This window comes from Chelonia mydas, chromosome 10, assembly GCF_015237465.2.
Source record: "Chelonia mydas isolate rCheMyd1 chromosome 10, rCheMyd1.pri.v2, whole genome shotgun sequence".
NCBI lineage: Eukaryota > Metazoa > Chordata > Testudines > Cheloniidae > Chelonia > Chelonia mydas.
Window position 1 is genome coordinate 37999470 of NC_051250.2, and position 13222 is coordinate 38012691.

The 13222-nt window shown below is 44.7% G+C and overlaps 1 protein-coding gene across 44 annotated transcripts in view; it reads left to right on the forward strand.

The window, feature by feature from the left end:
- Window positions 1-13222, forward strand: part of MAPK8IP3 (mitogen-activated protein kinase 8 interacting protein 3) — a 155210-nt gene that overhangs the window by 112333 nt on the left and 29655 nt on the right. For 22 of the 44 annotated variants that reach the window (XM_043523495.1, XM_037910626.2, XM_037910624.2 and 19 more), the window contains 3 exons: window positions 2724-2875; window positions 5901-5957; window positions 6486-6656. In XM_043523495.1, the coding sequence (XP_043379430.1) occupies window positions 2724-2875; window positions 5901-5957; window positions 6486-6656 (380 nt within the window). The remainder of the gene's footprint in view (window positions 1-2723; window positions 2876-5900; window positions 5958-6485; window positions 6657-13222) is intronic. The other 22 variants (XM_037910627.2, XM_037910634.2, XM_043523482.1 and 19 more) reach the window with 2 other exon arrangements.

The following is a 13222-nucleotide window of genomic DNA, read 5'->3' on the forward strand; positions in this document are numbered from 1 at the left end:
ACAATACCACCGCAATGTACTATGTGAACAAGCGAGGGTGGGGGGACATATTCCAGGTTACTCTGCCTGGAGGCAATTTTGCATTGAAGGAGACATCACTCCAGTAGCAACCCATTTGCCAGGGGAGCATAATCGTCTTAATGGACCATCTCAGCAGGGTTTTCTCCCTGAGCCATGAGTGGTCTCTGAAGGAGAGTGGTCTCTGGGCTGTCTTTGCAACATGGGGTATCCCCAGGATCAACCGTTTTTTGACGAGGAAAAACAGGAAGTGTTGGCTATTCTGCTCTCGACGGGGCCTCCACCCAGGCTCCTTCCAACATTTTCCACTGCAGCTGGTGATTGACTCTTCTGTATGCTTTCCACCTATTCCGATTATTCCTCAGGTCATCCTCATAGAATCATAGAATATCAGGGTTGGAAGGGACCTCAGGAGGTCATCTAGTCCAACCCCCTGCTCAAAGCAGGACCAATCCCCAATCAAATCATCAAGCTCAAAGCAATTTGGGCCAAGCTCATCCTCGTTGCTCCAGCATGGCTGAGGCAGTGCTGGTTCTCAGATCTCCTTGCTCTGTCAATTCAACCTCCCATACCACCTTCCTCTCCATCCCGACCGGCTTGCTCAGAACCATGGCCACACCCTCCATCCTGCGATCAGCTCCCTGCACATCATGGCTAAATTAAGAGGAAAAACAGTGCTTGGATGCTGTCCAACAAGTCCTACTCAACAGTAGGAAATCCTCCAGTAGGACGACCTACTTAGCTAAATAGAAGTGGTTCTTGGTGGGGTCCTTGGCTTACGGGACCTATCCGGCGGAGACTTCCATCCAGGACATCTTGGAGTACCTGTTACATTTTCAGAAATTGGGCCTGCGCTCAGTTCACTGCGAGTGCACTTGGCAGCAATATCAGCCTTCCATCCCCCTATTCAAGGGAAGTCAGTTTTTTCCAATGCCATGGCGACACTTCATCCTCCAAGGATAAGGTAACGCTGTGACCACAGCCAAAGTTTTTATCCAAGGTGGTCTCTGTTTCATCTGAATCAGGTAGTGTTCCATATTCTGGAGGTCAGGCAATGTCTAGCCTTTTATCTAGACAGGACTAAACGGTTTTGTGTTTCGCCTCGCCTGCTTGTGTCATATGCAGACCGCAAGAAGGGGCAAGCAGTCTCTGCAAAGACCATCTCTAGATGAATAAAATCCTGTATCAGGGCTGCGTGTGAGAGGACTTCAGCTGCACCTCCTCAGCGGATATGGCTCATCCAGGAGAGCACAAGCAACATCAATAGTGTTCCTCAGTGACATTTCCATACTGGACATTTGCAGGGCCACCACGTGGTCATCCGTACATGCATTTATGGACCACTGTGCTATTACCTCTTCTTCCAGAGCAAGCACAGGCCTCAGAAGAGTGATCCTGTGATCTTTATTTCAGTAGACTCGGAGCCCGGCTGCAGATTGGGGTACTGCTTGTGAGTCACCTAAGCAGAATACATGTCTGCATCTAGTCAAAGAAGAAATGGTTACTTACTGTAATTGTGCTGCTTCAAGGTGTGATGCAGACATGTATTCCATGACCCACCCTCCGTCCCCTCTGCATCGGAGTCTCCTCTCCTGTCATTTCAGTGTGAAGGAATTAAGGGAGGTCAGGGCAGTGCTGCCTCATATAGCCAGGGCAGGAGCCACAGCCGTGAGCGCCACTCCTCTACGGGTACTGCTAGGCAAAAGGCTCTGGCTTTGGTGTGCTGGGTGTAAGTGGAATACACGTCTGCATCACATCTTGAAGAACCAGTTACAGTCAGTAACCTTTTCGTATTGGGAGTTGGCAGAGAGGAACTAACCAGCTTGAGCCCTGCGCTTGGGACTTGCTGAACATCTTACCTGAACAATCTCCATATGGCAGGAAATTCTGCTGAGCCACACAGAAATTCTCTTGTTTTTCAAATGTCAGTAATTGCATGCGCCTTGCATTTCCAGTGACTAATTTTTCTAACTTCACAGGTAACCACTAAGAACATTGGAATTTTAGATTTTGAGGGTTGAACCACTTAGTTTATTTCAGTCTGTAAAAGCCTAGTGCTGGGGAGCTCTTTGAGTGCAGGGACTATGTGCCCATGTCTCTCCCAGGTCTGTGTCTAGTGAATCATGAGCAACATTCTATCCTCCCCTTACAAATGGCTTTTCCTTCCTGGTCCTGGTAGCTGAGTACACCTTCTAACCCAAAATGCTTGTTGTGCCCCAATCTAACCTTTAGCCTTTAGCACTGGTTAGCTGGGGAATTACTGCACGTGGGAATTTTGACCATGTCCTTTTCCCCATGCTGCACAGTGGTTAGTGGGAGGAAGTGCCTCCTTGGCATCCTCCCCAGAGAATCAGCCAGACTCTGAGAGAGAGAGCAGGTGAGTGCAGTCATGCCAGGTGACCAGAGAAAACGTTTTCCTTGGTGATCTGTAGCAGCAGTTCCCCCTACCCCACCATTTTCTCTTCTTAGTGAAAATGAGCAGGATGCCTCCCATCTCTTCCCCCTCCATTATGAACAAATGCTGTTACATGGTGCTCCCTGCTTTTTGTCCCCAAACTGCTGCTGGAGCCATTTGGCTACAGTTAGAGCCTCAAGTGGGAGGGGAAACGTTAAACAAGATAGGCAGACAACCGACAATTATGTCTTTCATCTCCTAACTTCCTCTTTACTAACCTCAACCCCCTTCCATTTCTTGTTGGCTGAAGCAGTGCTCCTCCCCCCTGCAGGACAACATTCCCATAGCCCAGCGCCGCCGCTTTACCCGTGTAGAGATGGCCCGTGTCCTGATGGAGCGCAACCAGTACAAAGAGAGGCTAATGGAGCTACAGGAAGCTGTCAGGTGGACAGAGATGATCAGGTGAGGCTGGGAGTTCCTGTACAAGAGGGTTGGGGCACAATCTGGTCACATGTTTGTCCTGTAGGTCAGACCTTACAATTTGTGGGGCCCAAATAAAGAAATTAGGTTGTGAATTGCTGAAGGTTCTCAGAACATAGCGAGGTCTCTGATGCTTAAAACCTGCTCTTTTGGTTCCTGTAGCTGGGGCTGGGGCTGAGAATGAGTGTGTGAGTTGTCAAAGATACATGGAGGCCCTGAGTGGTTTTGTTTAGGATTGGTCCTGCTGGCTAAGGTGAATCTTGCAGAGTTCCCTGTATGTGCCTTATAACATGGGAAATGAGGAGTAAAGATGGCCCCTAATGGTTTCAGAGTAGCAGCCGTGTTAGTCTCTATCCACAAAAAGAACAGGAGTACTTGTGGCATCTTAGAGACTAACAGATTTATTTGAGCATAAGCTTTTGTGGGCTACAGCCGACTTCATCGGATGCATGCAGTGGAAAATACAGTAGAACGATTTTATATACACAGGGAGCATGAAACAATGGGTGTTACCATACACACTATAACGAGAGTGATCAGGTAAAGTGAGCTATTACCAGCAGGAGAGAAAAAAAGCCTTTTGTAGTGATAATCAAGATGGGCCATTTCCAGCAATTGACAAGAACGTGTGAGGAACAGTGGGGTGGAGGGGGATAAACATGGGGAAATAATTTTACTTTGTGTAATGACACATCCACTCCCAGTCTATATTCAAGCCTAATGTAATGGTGTCCAGTTTGCAAATTAATTCCAATTCAGCAGTCTCTCGTGGGAGTCTGTTTTTGAAGTTTTTTTGTTGTAATATTGCGACTTTTAGGTCTGTAATCGAGTGACCAGAGAGATTGAAGTGTTCTCCGACTGGTTTTTGAATGTTATAATTCTTGACGTCTGATTTGTGTCCATTTATTCTTTTACGTAGAGACTGTCCGGTTTGGCCAATGTACATGACAGAGGGGCATTGCTGGCACATGATGGCATATATCACATTGGTAGATGCGCAGGTGAACGAGCCCCTGATAGTGGCTGATGTGATTAGGCCCTGTGATGGTGTCCCCTGAATAGATATGTGGACACAGTTGGCAACAGGCTTTGTTGCAAGGATGGGTTCCTGGGTTAGTGTTTTTGTTGTGTGGTGTGTGGTTGCTGGTGAGTATTTGCTTCAGGTTGGGGGGCTGTCTGTAAGCAAGGACTGGCCTGTCTCCCAATATCGGTGAGAGTGATGGGTCGTCCTTCAGGATAGGTTGTAGATCTTTGATGATGCACTGGAGAGGTTTTAGTTGGGGGCTGAAAGTGACGGCTAGTGGCGTTCTTTTACTTTCTTTGTTGGTCCTGTCCCATAGTAGGTGACTTCTGGGTACTCTTCTGGCTTTGTCAGTCTGTTTCTTCACTTCAGCAGGTGGGTACTGTAGTTGTAAGAATGCTTGATAGAGATCCTGTAGGTGTTTGTCTCTGTCTACATGCCTCCAGTTTTCATCCAGACCACACCACACGATCCATTGTCTACAGCCAAGCTCTAAGATACAACCGCATTTGCTCCAACCCCTCAGACAGAGACAAACACCTACAAGATCTCTATCAAGCGTTCTTACATCTACAGTACCCACCAGCTGAAGTGAAGAAACAGATTGACAGAGCCAGAAGAGTACCCAGAAGTCACCTACTATGGGACAGGCCCAACAGAATGCCACTAGCCGTCACCTTCAGCCCCCAACTAAAACCTCTCCAGCTCATCATCAAGGATCTACAACTTATCCTGAAGGATGACCCATCACTCTCACAGATCCTGGGAGACAGGCCAGTCCTTGCTTACAGACAGCCCCCCAACCTGAAGCAAATATTCACCAGCAACCACACTCCACACAATAAAAACACTAACGCAGGAACCTATCCTTGCAACAAAGCCCGTTGCCAACTGTGTCCACATATCTATTCAGGGGACACCATCACAGGGCTTAATCACATCAGCCACACCATCAGAGGCTCGTTCACCTGCGCATCTACCAATGTGATATATGCCAGCAGTGCCCGTCTGCCATGTACATTGGCCAAACCGGACAGTCTCTACGTAAAAGAATAAATGGACACAAATCAGATGTCAAGAATTATAACATTCAAAAACCAGTCGGAGAACACTTCAATCTCTCTGGTCACTTGATTACAGACCTAGAAGTCGCAATATTACAACAAAAAAACTTCAAAAACAGACTTCAACGAGAGACTGCTGAATTGGAATTAATTTGCAAACTGGACACCATTACATTAGGCTTGAATATAGACTGGGAGTAGATGTGTCATTACACAAACTATTCCGCCCCCCCACACACACACACTGTTCCTCGCACGTTCTTGTCAACTGCTGGAAATGGCCCATCTTGATTATCACTACAAAAGGTTTTTTTTCTCTCCTGCTGGTAATAGCTCACCTTACCTGATCACTCTCGTTACAGTGTGTATGGTAACACCCATTGTTTCATGTTCTCTGTGTAATAAAATCGTCCTACTGTATTTTCCACTGCATGCATCCAATGAAGTGGGCTGTAGCCCACGAAAGCTTATGCTCAAAAAATTTGTTAGTCTCTAAGGTGCCACAAGTCCTCCTGTTCTTTTTTCCATAATTTAATGTATCTCTGTGACTGCAGCTAAAAATGAAAAATAATATCTGAGCCCCCAGTTACCAGGGGCTGACTGTGGCCCTGGTAGTGATTTGAGCTGATACCACTAATACCACTTTAAATTGACAGCATTTGTTTCCACATCATACACACATAGAGACACAATCTACTCCAGTCTCCTTTCATTACTCAAGACGGCTGTACCTCAGCTCCTTTTGTTCATGTCATCCTTTGAATCATGTTGCCAGAAGAAATTCTTGAATGGAGGACTCCAAGTCTGCCTCCTCCCCTCTTTGCCCCTGGAGCCAACCAGCTGCCCTGAAGCTGGGTAAAAAGGGAAACATCTCCTTGGTATGATGCTGAAATTAATGGTTGTCTGAAACATTTGTCCTCAGAGCTTCCCGGGAGCACCCATCTGTCCAGGAGAAGAAGAAGTCCACTATTTGGCAATTGTAAGTTACTGGATGGTCTGTGAAAACTTAAAAGAGGATAGTGTTGCTGTTACTATTTTAGGCACCAGCCTGATAGCACGAGAAGCAGAATCGAAGTAGAGGTGAGCCAAAAATGTAAGCTGTTATCTGAACCACTATACCCCAAAAACCTCATTGATCCAGGTAAAATGGAAATCAAATCTAAACTACATATGGCTTTTGTTTTACAAATCCTGTGGAGATTACTTACATCTGAGACTGGAGAGGTGTAATGGACTCTCTCACATGTACTCACAATCAGTTTACAGCAAGGGACAGTAATCGTAATATAACTGATTCAGAACAGGGTAGCCTCCACTGGTGAAAACAAACACAGACACAAGCCCATCTGTAGTGCTAAGGATCACTGCACTCAAACCTGGGCAATTCCATGGAAGGATTTTCAGGACTCCTGTTCTTGTGCTTGTTTCTTCCGTATCTTGAATCTGTGTTGCAGATTGTCCTTCTGCTCTTCTCATTCCTTATTTGTTGGCTTCTCTCCATTCCCAGCTTTAGTCGCCTGTTCAGCTCTTCCTCCAGTCCCCCGCCTGCGAAGAGGAACTACCCATCGATGAACATCCACTATAAGTCTCCAACAGCAGCTGGGTTCAGTCAGCGCCGCAGCCATACCATGTGCCAGATCTCTTCTGGCAGCCGCACCCTCGAATTCTTCCCTGAAGAGTGAGTCACCTGCTATGTGCAAAGCCAGATCCCTCTGCAGATCAGCCAAGTGGCAACCAAATTGTTTTAAAATGGGCTTTTTCTTAGAGGACTGTGGCTTAAATGGTACATTAATCAGTTTAATGAAGAAGATGGATCCCCTGCCTGTGTTACCTTTTAAGGACAGTGTTTAATTCTGTACTTAGCTGTGGAATCTCGCCAGGCTCTTGTGTATATCCACCTGACCTTTCACCCCTCACTTCTCCCTGGGGCAGGCTCAGCAGATTAGCAGTATGCGCTCTGTCTTCCCAAATGTGTTTTTGGTTTTATCTTGTGCTCCGTAGGCCATGATGAGATTTCATCTAGATGAGCCAGGAGCAAAGTGACCCTGCTGTGATTCAGTTGCCCACCAGGTCTGGATCAAGTCCTGAACTCTATTGGCTGCACTGGCTGTGTGGGAGGATGAAGAAGGGCTTTGGTAGAGATACTGAGGACTCCACCAGCAGCCTCTTTCCTCTGTCCCCTCCAGGGCTCAACTGTAGACTCCTGGGTGCTTTCTCAGCAGCACTGCCCAGGCTACAGTATTTGATTTTAACACTTACAGTGCTGGAAGAGGGCCACTCAGCTGTTGCTGCTGCAGAATTGCCCCCTCCCCCTTTGTGCCACTGCTACAGTGGACTTTTAATTCTTTGTTTATATTGCATGTGGTCTGTGATTTTCAGCTTTTAGTTTTTGAGGAGTTGTGTTTTGTGGAAGGAGTTTGGATTATGTGACAGTAGAATGCTGTTCCCTATGCAGCTTTGCAAGAGAGTTGTTGGAAGGGCACTGGATCAGGAATGGAAGAGGTTCTCTCTAGACTGTGAAGTTCTAGACCTTTTGCACACTGTTCAATTTCTCTTTCACACACTTTATCCAGCAATTGGCCTGCGACATCTGCTCTGTTGGGTGGACTGTATCCTGGTCTTAATGACTGAACCATGTTAATGAAGTGTGGGTTCTCATACTGTGGACCGCAGAGTAGGTCATGACCCCATTTTAATGGGATCGCCAGGTCCAGCATTAGACTTGTTGGAACCTGGGGCTGAAGCTGAAGCCCAAGTTTCACCCTCACCTGGGATGGCGGGGCTCGGGCAACAGCCCCCTCTCCCCACATCCAGGATGGCAGGGCTCAGGCTGTGCATCCCCTACCCCCCCTACCGCCCCCCCCCCCCGAGGTCATATACCGACTTAGTTGTCAGAATGGGGTTAGCAGTGCAATGATGTTTGAGAACCTGTCATGGGGCGCAGACTCACCGGCAGCGCCCCCTGGTGGTTGTCTCAGGGAATTAGCGTTCCAGCCTCCAGAGCACCCTCTTCAGGCCAGTGTCTCGCCTTGCTGCTGGCTCCCGTGTCCCTCCCAGGACCCCGGTGCCCCTTTCACTGGGTGCTGCCCCCTGGCAGTACCCCACAGTTCTGGGTCTCCCCCTCCCAGGGGAACCCCCCACCCACTGGAGTCAATGGAATTTCCCAGATTTACATCTGTGTGATTAAGTGATTTATTTTGAAAACTTTTCAGATTAGTTTTACAGCTATATCAGAAAATGAATGATTGTTTGGTTATTTCATTTACCAAAGGTAATTGAAGCAGATATTGATGAAGTCATTGGGAAATAAACTATCTCCAATTCAACAGGTTAATCATTAATATTTGGAGGATTTTTTTGCCATGCTGTATTACCAGACAGACATTTAAATTGTTTTATTTAACTAAAACAACAATGTTATGTATTGAAGAAAAAAATCCAGAACAGCAAACATATAATATTTTAACAAAACAAACATATGAATTTTTTATTTAAACATTCAAGTTTTTTTAAATCAGGTTTGTTTTTGTTCACATTATTTTTAACTAAAATAGTTAAATGAAATATTTAAAAAATAAAATTAAATCGACTGTGTCAGTCAGGTCAACATGAGAAACTTAAAATATTGGCTTCTCCAGCTAACTCAGTCGTCTTCACCTTCATTTTCCTGTTTGTTCATAATCTGGAAAAGAAAAACAAGCTTTCCTGCTATTTCAGTTCCCAAATGATTTCTCAATTTGGAATGAATAGGCCAAAGGAAGAAAATATTCTTTTTTACACCGGCAGAAGAAGCTACTGCTGTTAAAAGTGAGATTATCACTTCAACAGTCTCTGAATCCAAGTGCTTAAGTGACTTCCACAGTTCACTGGTGTGACTTTCTTTAAACATCATCAGCAAACATATATTTCTTGAATGGTTCACCCTTAGCTCTGAAGTTTATTATAATTGGCATTATGGAGGGATGATTGCTGGATGTCCATGTCATAGCCAACTCCTCTTCTTCAGCAGTTAAGGTTTGACCCCATTACCGAATATTGAGAATATTTGCAAGAAAATGAGCTGGAGATAGTGCTTGTCCAGTTAGTTTTTTTTAATGCTTGTAATTGAACTCTGTCATTGCATATTTCTCTTTTTGAGATCTCACTCAGTTCCTTCCAAATTTCAGCAGCGTCATCAATAAAACAGCTGTTTCCCTGCATTTTGTTCAAGGCTACAGAAATAGGCTTCAGGGTAATCAGCATGTGTTCAACATTTCTCTTAAGCCCAATGTTGAGAACTTTGGCTGTGACAGTGCCAGCTATTTTTTTATTATTTTGTTCACAAACTGTCATCAGATTAGGCCAATTCTTGATATAGTGCTCAAAACAGTCCACTTCTTAGTTCCATCGCATGCCTTGTGGGAGGGTTAGCTGGATTCCTCCCACTTTTTTCAGAGCAGCTGCTGCAAAGTGGTTGTTACGGAAGTATTTTGCCATTTCAACAACATTAGCCTTTATTTCTGGAACACTGAAGTCTTTGGCTAGGAGGTAAATCAAATGAGCACTGCAACTGTGTGTTGTTAGCTTTGGACTCTCTTCACTCTCTTCTAAATAATTTCTTCTCATATTGGATTCATTTGCAGCATTGTCTGTGACCAAGCTGTGTACTAGACATTTGATTTTTTTTTCACAGTTTGTTATAGCTTTTACTACTACATCTTGTAAGTATTCTGCTGTGTGTGCATTTCCTGATATATCAATTGTTTCTGTAAGGAAGACATTCCCTTCTTCTGTTGTCACACAAGCACATATAACAGGATCATTGTGGACATTGCTCCACCCATCAAGACTCAGGTTAACAATTTTACCCTCTAGACCTTTTGCACAATACTCAGTTTCTCTTTCATATACTTTATCCAGCAATTGGCCTGCGACATTTGCTCTGTTGGGTGGACTGTATCCTGGTCTTAATGACTGAACCATATTAATGAAGTGTGGGTTCTCAATCATATCATAGAATCATAGAATATCAGGGTTGGAAGGGACCTCAGGAGGTCATCTAGTCCAACCCCCTGCTCAAAGCAGGACCAATCCCCAATTAAATCATCCCAGCCAGGGCTTTGTCAAGCCTGACCTTAAAAACTTCTAAGGAAGGAGATTCTACCACCTCCCTAGGTAACGCATTCCAGTGTTTCACCACCCTCCTAGTGAAAAAGTTTTTCCTAATATCCAACCTAAACCTCCCCCATTGCAACTTGAGACCATTACTCCTTGTCCTGTCATCTTCTACCACTGAGAATAGTCTAGAACCATCCTCTTTGGAACCACCTCTCAGGTAGTTGAAAGCAGCTATCAAATCCCCCCTCATTCTTCTCTTCTGCAGACTAAACAATCCCAGTTCCCTCAGCCTCTCCTCATAAGTCATGTGTTCCAGTCCCCTAATCATTTTTGTTGCCCTTCGCTGGACTCTCTCCAATTTTTTCACATCCTTCTTGTATTGTGGGGCCCAAAACTGGACACAGTACTCCAGATGAGGCCTCACCAATGTCGAATAGAGGGGAACGATCACGTCCCTCGATCTGCTGGCTATGCCCCTACTTATACATCCCAAAATGCCATTGGCCTTCTTGGCAACAACGGCACACTGTTGACTCATATCCAGCTTCTCTTCCACTGTAACCCCTAGGTCCTTTTCCGCAGAACTGCTGCCTAGCCATTCGGTCCCTAGTCTGTAGCGGTGCATTGGATTCTTCCGTCCTGAGTGCAGGACCCTGCACTTATCCTTGTTGAACCTCATCAGATTTCTTTTAGCCCAATCCTCCAATTGGTCGAGGTCCCTCTGTATCCTATCCCTACCTGCCACCGTATCTACCACTCCTCCTAGTTTAGTATCATCCGCAAATTTGCTGAGAGTGCAATCCACACCATCCTCCAGATCATTTATGAAGATACTGAACAAAACCGGCCCCAGGACCAACCCCTGGGGCACTCCACTTGATACCGGCTGCCATCTAGACATGGAGCCATTGATCACTACCCGTTGAGCCCGACAATCTAGCCAACTTTCTACCCACCTTATAGTGCATTCATCCAGCCCATACTTCTTTAAGTTGCTGACAAGAATACTGTGGGAGACCGTGTCAAAAGCTTTGCTAAAGTCAAGAAACAATACATCCACTGCTTTCCCTTCATCCACAGAACCAGTAATCTCGTCATAGAAGGCGATTAGATTAGTCAGGCATGACCTTCCCTTGGTGAATCCAGGCTGACTGTTCCTGATCACTTTCCTCTCGTGTAAGTGCTTCAGGATTGATTCCTTGAGGACCTGCTCCATGATATGGAAAGGAGAGTTTGTAGCATTAACAAACTGGGCAATTTTTTAATCAATTAACTCTTTTTGTAATCTGCTGGTTCTTACCACAAACTTATCTATGGTTGTTTCTGGATGATGGAGGTTTTTTTTCTTTTTGCTGCAGGTGATATACTGTGGCTATGTGACATACATGATGTGCCTGAAACACTATCATTGGCAGAGAACTCTGAAACTATAGAAAATGTGGTGATCTTGAAGGTGGATAATCTTCAGACCAAATAAGTCAATGCAGTTAGTTAATTATTATTACCGTACTGCTCCTTTAGTATTATTCATTGCATTCACTGACACTCAGTACTACTTTAAAAGTGAAATTGTAAAAGGAAAATCTGCCTATTTCAGCTATTTATTTTTTATCACAAGTGCATCTAAAATGATAGTACCATAGAGTAACAACTATAATTTTTGCTCAAACATGAGAATTCAAAAATAGTCCAGAAGGAAGACAGGCAGTCCTTAAGGAAGAAGTATGAAATAAAAAAGTTTACCAACTTGAAGATCCTGCATGTTCCGACATGTTCCTTTCATCATCTTCAACACAGCTTCCTCCTGAGAAGGAACACTTTTCATGATGTTGTTTCTTTCGGGCAATCAGGCCTTGCATTTCTTTGTTGCACTGTTTGCATTTTGTACGCATGCCTGTCTTACCCCCAAGTAGAGGGGTATTTCATTATTTAATTAAAATATTCCCAAACTGGATCTCTTTTACAGCCTGCTGCCATCATAGGTTTTCCTTTCTAGTGAGAGAATGGTATGGTAGATCTCAAATCAATGAAGGCTACATTCAGAAAGACCGCAAGGTTTCTGGAATATGCTGCTCAAACAGTTTCACTTGTGTTTCTACTGCCTGTCCCTCCCTTCTCACATTTATCTCCAGACTTCTTCTTCTTGTCCAGATCTATTCCGCCCCCAACAATCTTCTATTCATTGAACTTTTGGAAACTTTGCACTTTTACAGAGAGGTAAGGGATTGACTCTGTGTACATAAATTTGCAGAGGGACAGTAGGGTTGAGGTCTGTTATTTCTCACCTCAATATAGTATTTATTTATTTATTTAAAAACATTTTTGCTGTTAACAAGCATGTTCTCTCTGGAGACACAAACCCACAATTTGAGAACTGCAAAACTAAGCATCTCCGATGGTATTTTCTAGACTGAGCACTAAATCCCATTGGGTAGATAGAAAGATTAACCTAAATAGTCTAAACAGAAGCCCCTGGAATCCCATAAGATTGGGTACCTAATCCATGAACTCTCGGAACTCATTTACAAAACTTTTATTAAACATTACATGAATATATTGTCTCATACTATAGAATTAGAATTTATAATCCCTATTCCATGATGAGATATCTTTGAGCTATAATGTATCTTAATTAAAACTATCTTTAGATCTGATTTTTTTTATTTTTATTTTTTTTAATCGTTAATTTTTATCCACTCTGGTGACCGCCACAACCTGATTCCTCACATCAGGTGGGACTGGGAGCATCATGGAGGTGATGTTCTTGGCTTCTGAACTGGGGATGAAGACATGTCACTTCTGCACCCAGGGCCAGATTTACACCTCACGCACCCCTAGGCACAGCATCTTCAATGCCCCCCCTGCCTACAGCTGCCCTTCGTGTTTTCCATAAGAAATGAAACAAAAAAAAATATATAAACACAGCCTCTCCAGAAAGGCATGAGATCCACCAGCATGCATAGTGCTCCCAGCCTGAGGTGGGGAGCAACCCACCCACCCTGCTCCAGCCCCACAGGCGGGGCAGCCACCAACCCGTGCCAGGAGCCTGGCTGCCCACAGGGGAGCTGTATGTATTACATTTTTTAACTTTTAACCCACTTTTGACTTTTAGGCGCTCCTAGGCATGTGCCTAGTGTGCCTAATAGG